Raw genomic sequence first — 11824 nt, 5'->3', positions numbered from 1 at the left:
TTTTTTTTAAGAGGAACAAAAGTATCACATATAGTTTTCTACTAATTACAAATTTAATTTAACAAAGTAATATGGAGGCAGCATGTGGTAGATTTAAATTCATACAATCTGTTAAAGTAATACACAATTGAAAATTAATGATCTAAAATCTAGATTGCTTTAAATCTGTAATTTCAGCATACTGCTACATTTGTTCTGTCTTGAAGGCTGAAATCAACATATTTTTTATTCATTCCAACATAAGCAGAGCTCATCTGCACCTTCTCTTAAACCTTTTTAGCAGCATAATCAGCTTTATATAGAGAAAATTATTACCATAATTTACATATTCTAATAATCTTTTCCAAGGCATCAAAGGAACTCAGTGTCATATTCCTATATCAACTGATAAAAATATACTAATCACTTTCAAAAATCGGTAGTTACTGTTAAGGTGGCCTATGAAGCAGTAGTAAAGTGCAAAATATTTGGCGTAATATCTAGTGATTCGCTTTCGCTTCTGTGGAATACAAATGGTTAAGCCTGGCTCTTCCATTGACAGATACAATGTTTGATGGAGGACCAACCTGGATGGAGGGAAAAAAAGAGAAAAAGGAAATATTAACCTAACTTTTAACATGCTTCTGTCTGGAGTATGTTACAGGGTATTAATTTAAGAAAAGTGCGATACTGTTCCTTCAGTTAGTGTTCTTCTCACACAATGAACCATCTCCTAACTCACTTCTGAACAAAGCACATATGCTGAAGTAGAATTAAGTATGTTTTTAAGTAATTTCAAACACTCCTTTCAAAAAGTTCAGTGCATAACTATTAAAAGCATGTAAATTTTTGTCAATCTCCAGAGTTGGTTGAAAAGAAATATATGAAAAAAATCATTCAAAACAAATATTTTAAATAAAATATTGAATAGAACTGATTTATAACAAAATCTGACATCCATTTATGACAGAGGAATGTTTCTTGGAGCAAACAACTTTAAGGATAGATAGCAAAGATCTGTTTTTCACTGTAGCTGCATAAACCAGTAACTCCAGTTGGAGTTAATGAGGGCCATGCGAGCAACATACCACAGCACGGAGTTCACTAAACAAAATGAAAACATTCTGAAGAGAAAAATAGTTAAAAAGAAACCTCAGTTGACCCATTTTAGGTTTGTAATTACTGAGGGTCCTATTCAACGTAAAAGGACAGAAACACAAAAGGCCACAGATCTTGGCATTGCATACTGACAACTTATTAAGTAAAATGGAAAAAAGAGGATTTGGACAGTGGTGCCAGCTTCCCCCCCCCTTTTCACTAAATGACTCCCTCGTATTGCTGAAAGAATAGAGAATATGGTGAGAGGTAAAGACAGAAGCAGGCACCTGACAGATCTTCCCCCACTTTTTTTTTTTTTTTGTCTTTCTACCTTACAGCATGCTTTTCTTCATGCTTACAGCCTTTCATTCTAATTGGTTTTCCTTTCCTCACCCTAAGTCTCTACAAATGCTACATGGGGAAAGAACATCTCCCACTCACAGGAGAGTGAGAGAGGGATGGGAGAAAAAGGTTTTTAGTCATCAGTTCACTCTTTGTAACACCATACATAAATGTACGACTGGTAAGGACTCTGTGGGTCAAAGAGAGACTGTTGCAGTGCAATGCTGAATCAAAACCTCAGGTATTTAAAACAGGCGATTCTAATATCTACCCATCAACTGACATATTTTGATCGTAGGGGAAATAAAAGATTTCCATTAAAAATAATTTTAAAATACCCTCACATCTGCCCACAACAATTTACTTGCTTTTATTCAAGTTTCAGGTGGGAAAGGGAAGGAAAACAAAACCTACTGAGTTTCTTAAGTTTCTGCAATGAGAAATTATTCTTCAATATAGAATGCAAAATATTAATGCTGAGTCAAGAGAATTTTGTGTGAGACTATCATTAAACTGTCTGGTTGCAAATCTAAAACAATAGATTTTTAAAGTCTGCACTATTTTACCCTGTGAGAGTGCATTTTAGGAGACAGAAACCAATCATCAATTTTTACCTGAGGGAGTGAAGGAAAACAGTCCTACCAGGACTATCAACAAAACATTGAGAAATATCTTATTAATGATATCAAGCAGGAGGCTTGAAATACATTTACTAAGAATGTAACTGATAAAGTCTAATCATTAGAAAAAAGAAATATTCAAAACTTCTATCTACCTGACTAGAAAAGACTGCAGCTAATTCGAGTCTAGGATGAAGCTGCTTAGCATGTGCTTAAAATCATATATTTGTGCTATCTGAATATATGAACGTACAAAGCTGCGTATGCATTCACCAGTTCATTCTGCAAAACTGAACTCTCCTCCCACCTCCCTTCCCATTAGGAGACCCCATTCATAGCTCTTCATGTCCAAGCTAACTGCATTTAGTGTCAGGCATTAATATGGTAATTTTGAAGGAAGCACCATGAGTTCACTGTGATGGATGCAATAACAAAAACTCACCCTTTTCAATCTGGCAGCAGCTTCTCCAGAGCGGATTGCAGCCAGCAAGCTCTGGTGGATCTGTTCTGGGTCAGAGCGCTGGACTGGCGTTGAGGTTTGTCTCATAATGACAGGGCGTGGGTGGTCAGGTGAAGCACCTGACTGTGCCTGAATCTTTTGCTCAATACTGCTCACATTGCTGCTTTTCTAGAAACAGAGGAAGTGAGAAGGACAAGAACAAACAAACATCCTTTAATGTTAATTAGCTAATTAGCAGCAAGGAAAAAACTAAGTCAATTCACAGGAGGTCACATATCAAACTGTGCCACTATAATATTTGCTTTGTTCAAGATCTCAGGTATTAACCACGTTTCTACTATAGCTCTGGGAACTGATCTTCAATTTATCAGCAACAAAAAAGATATAAGCCAAAAGGAACTTACAAAACTTACTAAAATGATGAAGTAATTCCTCCAAGATGAGCATGTGATACCACAAAGTGATATGATATGGAAAAAACATATTCCAAAAGGAAAAATAAATATAAAAATAATAAATCAAGCACTCAAGAACCCCATGATTTTATAACTTGAAATTATATCTCAAGTAAACAGGAAAATATTCAAGCATTACAACTGGTTGAGATCCATTGTTTTTTTGTTGCTTTTTTTTTTCCTGATGACTTGACAGGCTTTTACTCCAAAATGTCACCACCTAAATTTAGGTCCCTTGACACCACACTGTAGCATAATTAGCACTGCTTGAGAATTGAAACATCTAACAAAGATCAGTTTCCAGTATTCCCAGATAAAAGCCATAATCACCTCAACATTTATTTTACTAATGCATTTGTGTGAAAAATCTAAATTTGGCATAAAACATTCCAGAAGAAGCCACTCTGGAAAGTTTGTCAATATGTTTTGAACCGCAAGCAGAGAGGAAAAAAAGCATTAGTGTATTCTGAATCTCTCAAACAAAGATTAGCCTCTAACTTCCACGCCTGAAGAAAACGGTCATTATAAAAACAGAGTTTCAAATAGTACTGCTTCTTGTCAGAATACTGCAGATCTGTACAGAATATGCAGGACAGCCAGCATCTACACATCACAGGTTTATGGATATGTCAAGCTCCCAGAACAGCTTGAAACAGCTCTCTGAATTAAGGTATATTTCCATCTACACATTTGCAACATTAATACCTTAGTTGATTTTTATGACTTTTTTTTTTTTTTTTTTTTTAAAGTTTCTCTCACTCAGTTATGCCTGGTTCAAGTGTTTCTGCCATGGTCACTTGAACCAAAATTCATCACACTACTCAAAATTAAAGAAACCAACATACCAAACAATAAAAACCACAAACACAAAACACCACAAAAATTTTCCAAATTTTAGATGCTAGTTATGGCAAGAAGTAATTATTACTAGTACTCAGAATGAGATTGTTTTCATCTTAGCTAGTATTCCCTTTTTTCTAGTACTTCATTACAATGCTGTGCTACTCCCAAACACCAGAGGTTGTTCACACTGTATCAGTACAGCATTTCTGATAAGCAAGCAGTTGAAAGATAAGCCAAAGTCTCTGCTCTGCTGAAGATGACATCACAGCGGATCAATGATAAAAAAATATTAGTAATAAAGTTTACCTTATCCATTAGATTATTCTGTGGCCCTCCCGTGATGCTGTGTAAGGAAGGGTTTTTCACTTGAGGCATGGAGGTAGCTGAGGAGAATTCAGCTGCAGAAGAGGCAGATGAGTGTTCAACAGGAAATTCTTCTCTTGGTGCCAGACTAGAGATTGTACGTGTTTTATTGAATGACTGTGATCTTTTGACTGCTGAGGAGACAGCAAGTGCAAAAGGGGATGGCCTCGAACTGGAGTATGGCTTTGGAACTGCAAAAGTTCTTAGAGTTTTTAGGTTCAATGGTGCTGGCTGACAGGAGGGAAAACTTGGTGGTTTATTGTTTTTAACAGGAGAAGTGGAGGATTCAATTTTTTTCCCATCATCATCTTTTTCTTCATCTGCTGGAGAAGAGGAGCTACTTGTTGTATGTAACGAAGAAGTTTCATCAGGTGATGAGATTTTTTTTTCCATCTCTGTATTTTTAACTTCATTTTGAATAGAATTAGGAGCACAAATGGTACTTCTGGCAATTGCAGATGACACATAATGACCTGAAACTCTTCGCTGCATCTGCAGATAAAAAGAACTAGGCTTAGTTGTAGGACTTAGTGCATTTGACTTCTCCTGAGTCTCAGAAGAAGCATTTGAATTACTTAAGCTTAGCATCAGTGGGATATGCTGTTTAGAAGACACTGTTTCTATTTGATTGACCTCCGTGGTAACCCTGGCTCCAGATGGCACCCCATGTTCAGAAATGCTGTTCACTCTGTGCAGCAGATCATTTTTTGCAGCAGGTATATTTTGCAGACCAGTTTGTAAGTAACCTGTACTTTTTGGAAGATGAGGAATTTCAGTTTGCATTATGAATTCTTTGGTGTCTTCATACTTCAGAGAGTTTTTGGAAGCAGATACTTCTTGACCTTTACAATCTGTAGCTTCTGATTCCCAGCTCTTCATTGTTTCCAAGGATTTTGGAGGAGGCACAATTTTGTAAGTAGTCATTCCAATTTTTGGTATGTAATCTCTTGTAATTTCATTAGCAGGCTTAGGTTTAGGTTTCATGTCTTGTCTATAAAGAGGGTAACCCCTTATAGGAGACCCATCTGGAGTTTTTGCAATTGTTTCTGGTGAAGTAGCATTACTGCCATTTGTACAAATATGAATTTCATCTTTCATGGGTATTGTTTTTTCATATGGAACTTCATGCCTCTGAAGATTTCGTTCTGTTGAAATGTCTTCATTCTTACATATTCCTTGCATCACCCGAAGACCAGGATTGTTTGTGTCTGTATTGTGTTGAAGGATTCCTTTGAATGTGGATGATTCATAGTCTTGAGGGACAAACATTTCTTTTTGTGAAGTCCTTCCCAAATTGCTAACCAATGGACCTGTCTGAATTGCAACATCCTGAGTTTTTACGGTGTCCAGGCTGGTTTGACTTGTTTTCTGATCTTGCTTTCCCGGAATCAGTTGAGTGTAATTCCTATGACTTATGGCAATGTCATTTTTAGATGTTTGGCAGTTTGATAGTCTGTCAACTTCAAGTTTGCTGTTTTCTCTAAAATCTACTGCTTTAATTTTTGCTGTTTGCTCTTCTCCCCCTTCTTCATTTGTTGTAAGGATTGTTCTATCACTGTGATCTTTAAAGGAAAGATTCCAGAAATTAATACAAATGCCAAGGTTTAACCTTCCCACTTATATCACTAAGTTTCAAACATCCAACAAATTTAACTACAAGGACTAGCTCCTCACTATTATTATTATTTTCCTTAATATTTTCTTTTAAAAACTATAGTTATATTTGCCTAATATTGCTGAATAATTCTCTTCTTACTCAGGGATTCTTCCTTTATTATCAGCCTTCTGGTATCATGCATGAATTAATAAAAAAAACTACAATTGGATCATTTTAAAAAGTGCCAATAAATTTCCATTGATTATAATAGGAACCAGTAAGGTGAACTCAAAGTCTATTCAGTATTAAGTTAGATGCAATTTTTATTTAGTTCCATCTTTGTGACTTCCGTTCCATGATTTTAATATCAAAAGTGTTTTGTTAACTTTACAACAACAAAAGTGCTACCAATTCTTATCATCTCATCTCATCTCAGATACACCATAGGTGGAGGAAGTATAAAGAAAATAATCTGATTATCACAATTCAAGAGTTGACAGCATTTTAACTGTCTTAAAAGGAATAGAGGAGTTTTCTTCAACAAAACAAGTGGGAACTACTCACCATAATTTTTATTTTGTTCCAAAATTCTAAGCTTCCTGTCTTTCTCAAATGCAGCTTGGTCACTGCTTAACTGAGTCTGTAGCTCTCTGCAAAGCACAACAGTACATTAAATATGTTGGTATCATTCATTTCAGTAAACAGAAGAAAAGATGCAAGAGAACTGGCAATGTTCTCCAAACACAGATGGAGAAATAATTCTGCCAAACATTGGAGTACTAAACAGAATTATTATTTTTTTAAATGATAGGAAATGCCGCTATGATATTTTACCAAAATGACATTCAGCTTCACTCTGCCATGTATGCATAACGTGATCAGTTTTCCTTTTCCTCATTGTTTTTTTTTGTTGTTGTTTATTCATCCATTCTGAACAAGCCCCATTCTAGTTAAAACTCAAGTTTCAGTGAATCAGTAAGGCAATGGCTTATCATTACTTAACAACGTTCTTAGTGTGAAGTCTTATAACATCCTCCAACATTTACAACATCTTTGATTTTTGTCTCCAGCATAATCTGCAGGGAGCTGCATGAGACACCAACTGCATATGAACTGTGCAGTACAGACTTTTCGAAATACTAATAACAGATGTTCTGTCCCTTTCAAGAAATATGCATAAAATATGTTAGAGCTTGCATATTAAACGTTTTGCAAATGCATGCAATGTTTGTCCTATGATCAGAGGGGACAAAAGAACTGCATAAGTGCTGAAAAGAACTCTCTTCTGTTTTCAGGAAATAATGAGTATTTGACTTCAAAAGTTAAGTGAAAAATGCCAACATATTTAAAATTTCTCATTAAAAAAAACTATCAGAACTTCAAACTTCTATCTCTGTGATACTTTTATTTCCTGTAGTAACTAATACAGTCATGAAGATTCCAATTCATTTGCCACATCAAATGTATCATTAGGAATCACTGCCATTAAATGAAGCATCTGCTTTGAATCATTTCAAATAATGAATTATCCATTCTCATGTTGCCTGTACAGTCCAAAACATACTGTAAATGTCCAACAACAGCTAAACAGGAGATTTCAAAATTTGCTGGTAGAATGTTATAGCTCAGTCCTGCCCTCTGAACTCTTGCCTATCTTCATTTCCTTGAACAGAGCTAAGAGACTGAATGGCAACAATTTGCAACAGGCTGAATTGTTTAAAAGCAAACCAAAAAAGGAAAAGAAAGTTACGAAATGTCAGAATATCAAAGTCACCAGACCTATCTTAAAATGTCCGAATTACCAGAAGATTTTTATAAACAAATGTCCGAAAAACTTTAGCTCTCATTCTCATCACTGTGATACTTCATAAAGGAAAGGATTTCTGAACTTTGAAATTACGGTGCAGTGCATACTAGATGATACTTAACAGTATTATAGGCCACAAAAGGCTATTACAAGTCAGGGGATAGGAGTGAGAAAATATCCCCATGACAGTTGTCCAAACTGGCACAGTAACACAGCTCTGATAATTTGCAAATCTGAAAGAACTTAAATTGACACTTGGCTGAGGTGCCACCTCATAGTTCCTCACAGAGCAGACACACCCAAGCAACTGGCACAGTACTCAGGACAGAACACCAGAGAATTTGCAAGGACCTACTTTGCTCTGAATTGACAGAAAGACCCTTGAAATTCAATTGAAAGCTCTCTATATTGTCTTCAAAGTTTCTAGCTAGTTTAGCATTCACATATTTTGGTTTCAGTATAATAATTAAAATAATTCTTGCAATTTAAATTGGGAGCAGTAGCCAGTTCAGCTGCCCCAGAAAACACATAAATAGTGAATTACATTAACACAATGGGACTACTCAGAACAATCAACATTGATTTGAACCAGGCACTAAATCATGTTGGGAACCTGCAAAGCAGAAAAGTGGCTTAATAAAAATGCTACAGGGCAAAGTTACAGCATCACCAAAAGAGAAAAGGAGTGGTTAAGGAAAATAATGTGTCAATTCTTATTTTTTTCCTGAGAGCAGATGAATCAAGATAGGTCAAGACAAGGGGTTAACAGATGAAGAAACACAACAACAACAACAACAACAACAACAGCAACAAAACATAGAGCAAGATAACAGATGAGCAATAGATCAGCGTAGCAAATATACCTATTTTCCTCCAACTATATGAATGAACTTTTAAATAATAATTAATCCACTTCGTTCTACTCCACCCCATTCCCTTCCCCTCCAGAGCAAAGTGCTCTAGTAATAATACTGGATATTTTAGAGATGGGTTCAGCTGTTCCAGAGTCTGGGTGTTTTAGAAGTAAGGAAAAGATGGTCTAACCAGAATAGCCAGCAGAACATTTTATGATTTATGTTGAAAGGCTTCATGAATTACTGCATCCAGATATGTGCTACAATGAAAGCTAAGCATATTGAGTTCATTCCTTTCTCACAATTCTCTATTCTATGCTCCACAATGAAACAGTACCCTGCATTTTATTTGCCTCCCCCATTCCTTCTCCAATGCTCCTTTCTTTGTTACAAAGCGTACTTACTTGCCATCTGTGCTCATATTTTCTTGTTTTTCTTCCTTGAAGCTTTGTGAGTTGTCTACAGAAACAGTGCCAGGAACAGGAACTGATGAAGCACGATCATTTCTTTCAGTTTCCAGTGGTACCTCTGTAGAGCTGAAGGCTGCAGTAGCCTCTTCTGTCCTGAGAGAGGTATCCGTACTTCCACTTTCTTCTCCCTCTTGCACACTCATCTCTTCCTTTTCATCAATTTCTTCCAGGCTGTATTCTGAGGTCCTTGCACCTAAACTCATAAAGAGTAGGGGAAAAAAAAAAAAGATAAAAAAAAATATGAAACACACCTTCAGTGTATAGATAAAAAAGGACTGTGAAGCCAGCATAAGTAGTTTGATTAAGGAAAACAGGAGTTCTCTTAATATAGGGAAAAATAAAAAAAAAAAGGAAAATAAAGAGTCAGTTTCAATCTCATACTAGTTCTTTTCAAATATCTCTTTTTACATGAAGATACGCTTATTGTCATGCCACTGTCCATCTGTTTCTGCATCTGTAACTACTGCATAATGTTTTCCTTTGTTTAATTCAAGAACTGAATTAGTATGGATAAAAATATATATAACAAATATCATGAAGACAGGCAGTTTATTTCACACAGATTTCTAACAGCTTTCATTAGCTCTCCAATGAGGTTTAAAATAAATGGTTCTTTTATATCAGGGTAAGTACATTAGAGAACTAAAAATCAAACCAAATCTGAACTTAGTCCATGTTTTGAACAAGCTTGTTCACCACTATCAGAATTTTCCCATAATCATCCCAAGGATATCAAAACACATTTAGATGAGTCTTGTGCACTGTCCTGTGCAAAATAAATAAATAAAATTTAAAAAATATATGGAAAAGCATTAATACATAAAAATAATGGAATTTTCAGCTAGACCATAATTAAAAAGGTCTAGTTATTGGTCTAGGACACACAAGACAGCACAACTGATATTAGACTAATAAATCTAGTATTTTTGATTTCCAGAGGGACTTTCTCTGGCTTTACTTTCCTGCCAGGAATCTTCCTACACCAAGATGCTGATTCACATTTGTCAAGTATTAGTGGGTAGACCATACAATTAACCTCTCAGCTTTGCAACTTGCATTCTGCAAAACAAACAACATAACAATAATTTCATCTATATATGGCAATATGGTGACATGGAAAGCTACTGGAACATATAAGCAGTGCACTCTGATCTGAGCAGAGTATTCCTGTTAGCTTTGCATACATCAATACCTATTAGGTACAGGCCTTGCAGTGGGCTGAATCAGCAAGTTTCAAAGCACAATCCAACTCTACAAAAAGGCTAAGATTGAAAACAAAATACTAGCTTGAAGCAAGCAATCCTGGAAATGGGCAGAACCCAAAACATATTTCTTTAATAAAAAACATCTTAGACCAATTTTACTGTCCAAAACATTTATCCTTCAGCAGACCCAGTATTTCTACAGAAGTATCACTAAAGAAAGAAAATAAAAACAGAGAACTGTATGTGATTGGAGAAAATCTTCACTGAGAACAAAAGCATTTCTTCTTCCAGCACAGTCATTAGCTTAGAGTAACCTAAATCTCCAAGGAAAGAGGAGCAAGATTGCAAAATGGTGCAGGTGAACCTCCTTCCACATTATTTAAGTACATGTGTTGATATCAAAGGTTTTCTTCAGACTTCACAACCAGTAAGGCCCTTTTCCTCCCTTCCTCGCCCACAACTATTTGATCTCTAAATTGGGATAAAATCATACAAGCAGCCAAATGTCCTGGAAGATTTCGGTGATAGCAGAATGCTGGCAAACATCAAATCTGCTGAGACTAACTCACAAGCTCTCAAGACCACATCTTTCTCACAGGTGACAACTATTATGCTTGAAAATGAGTGAAAACTACAATTGATAAGTGGCCTTGCAGCACCTGAGAGGCTCAGGTTAGCTCCTAGATGCCATGGACCTTGAGCCATCAGCAAGTAAAATGTTGTTGGAACCATAGAACAAAGACTAAGACCTTCAGTCTAATACTTTGTGGAATCTTGACTTATACAATAAAACACAGCCAGGATTTCTAACAAGACAAACAGAATAATTCTGGAGTTGCTATGGCTTTATGCCTAATCAATGCAGTCATCTCTGTCATTCTTGCTCTGAAGAAGTATTACAAAGATGAAGTTAGCAAGTAAGTTTCTATTCCTATACTGATAGGATTGGAACTTTGGTTGAGTGGGTAGGAGATCCTACTGATTTTCATCTTACATGAAAGTCCATCCCTTGCTGTGCTAGGATCACTTCCAAATCTAAACTACAAATGTATAATTCCAAACAATAACAAAAACAAAAAGCAATCCTACATACTTTTTTATAAAGTGCTCTCTCTACTGCATTGTCAGCAGAGTATCAGACTTGCTTAGTCTTGCTTAGTTAGTTTCATCTAGCAGTTTTAAGTCTGTAACTGTTACTAGCAGATCTGGGCTGCCAGTGCTGCAGCAGAATGAAGTGTTTATATACCAAATTCATTCACAACATGTAACAGCCATCCTTCATTTACATCATGCAAATGAACAGTTCGGATTTTATGACTTGTTTCCAAATCTCTCTTTAGAGTTTTATATGCAACATATCACTAAGAATTACTTCTGGCAACACTGGATACATATTGCACTCTTATTGCCTATGTATTTTCTATGTAAATATGTATATAACATAAACTGCATTTTTGTCTTGTGCAATTGATTCTCTATGAACATTAGTCACTGAGTTTTAAATAGATCTAAAAGAACATTGTTAAAATCTACACGACGGCACTGTGAATACCTGATGACTGCATTACCAACTACATGTATCCTTTAAGTCTGTAAGAATACAACAGATAACAGAATGACATTTCTGTCCATGCCTTTTTACACTTGCAAATAACAAAGCCAGAAAGCCTGACTACATCATGTAGACCTGGCAGTGGTTTTGCTCAGCCCTTTACTCCTTGAAAAGTTTTT

General features: G+C 35.8%; 1 protein-coding gene across 1 annotated transcript; it reads right to left on the bottom strand.

The window, feature by feature from the left end:
• Nucleotides 1-9106, bottom strand: LOC104911707 (cordon-bleu protein-like 1). The gene is made up of 5 exons (XM_010713682.2): nucleotides 8823-9106; nucleotides 6322-6407; nucleotides 4104-5722; nucleotides 2482-2667; nucleotides 1-566 (listed from the first exon to the last, which is right to left on the bottom strand). The coding sequence occupies exons 1-5, from the start codon at nucleotides 9089-9091 to the stop codon at nucleotides 480-482; spliced, it is 2247 nt and encodes a 748-aa protein (XP_010711984.1). The 5' UTR covers nucleotides 9092-9106; the 3' UTR covers nucleotides 1-479.
• Nucleotides 9107-11824: the final 2718 nt, after the last annotated feature.

Source organism: Meleagris gallopavo, chromosome 7 (genome assembly GCF_000146605.3).
Source record: "Meleagris gallopavo isolate NT-WF06-2002-E0010 breed Aviagen turkey brand Nicholas breeding stock chromosome 7, Turkey_5.1, whole genome shotgun sequence".
NCBI classification, from domain to species: domain Eukaryota; kingdom Metazoa; phylum Chordata; class Aves; order Galliformes; family Phasianidae; genus Meleagris; species Meleagris gallopavo.
The sequence above is the reverse complement of the archived record's forward strand: the minus strand, read 5'-3'. Positions and strand labels throughout refer to the sequence as shown.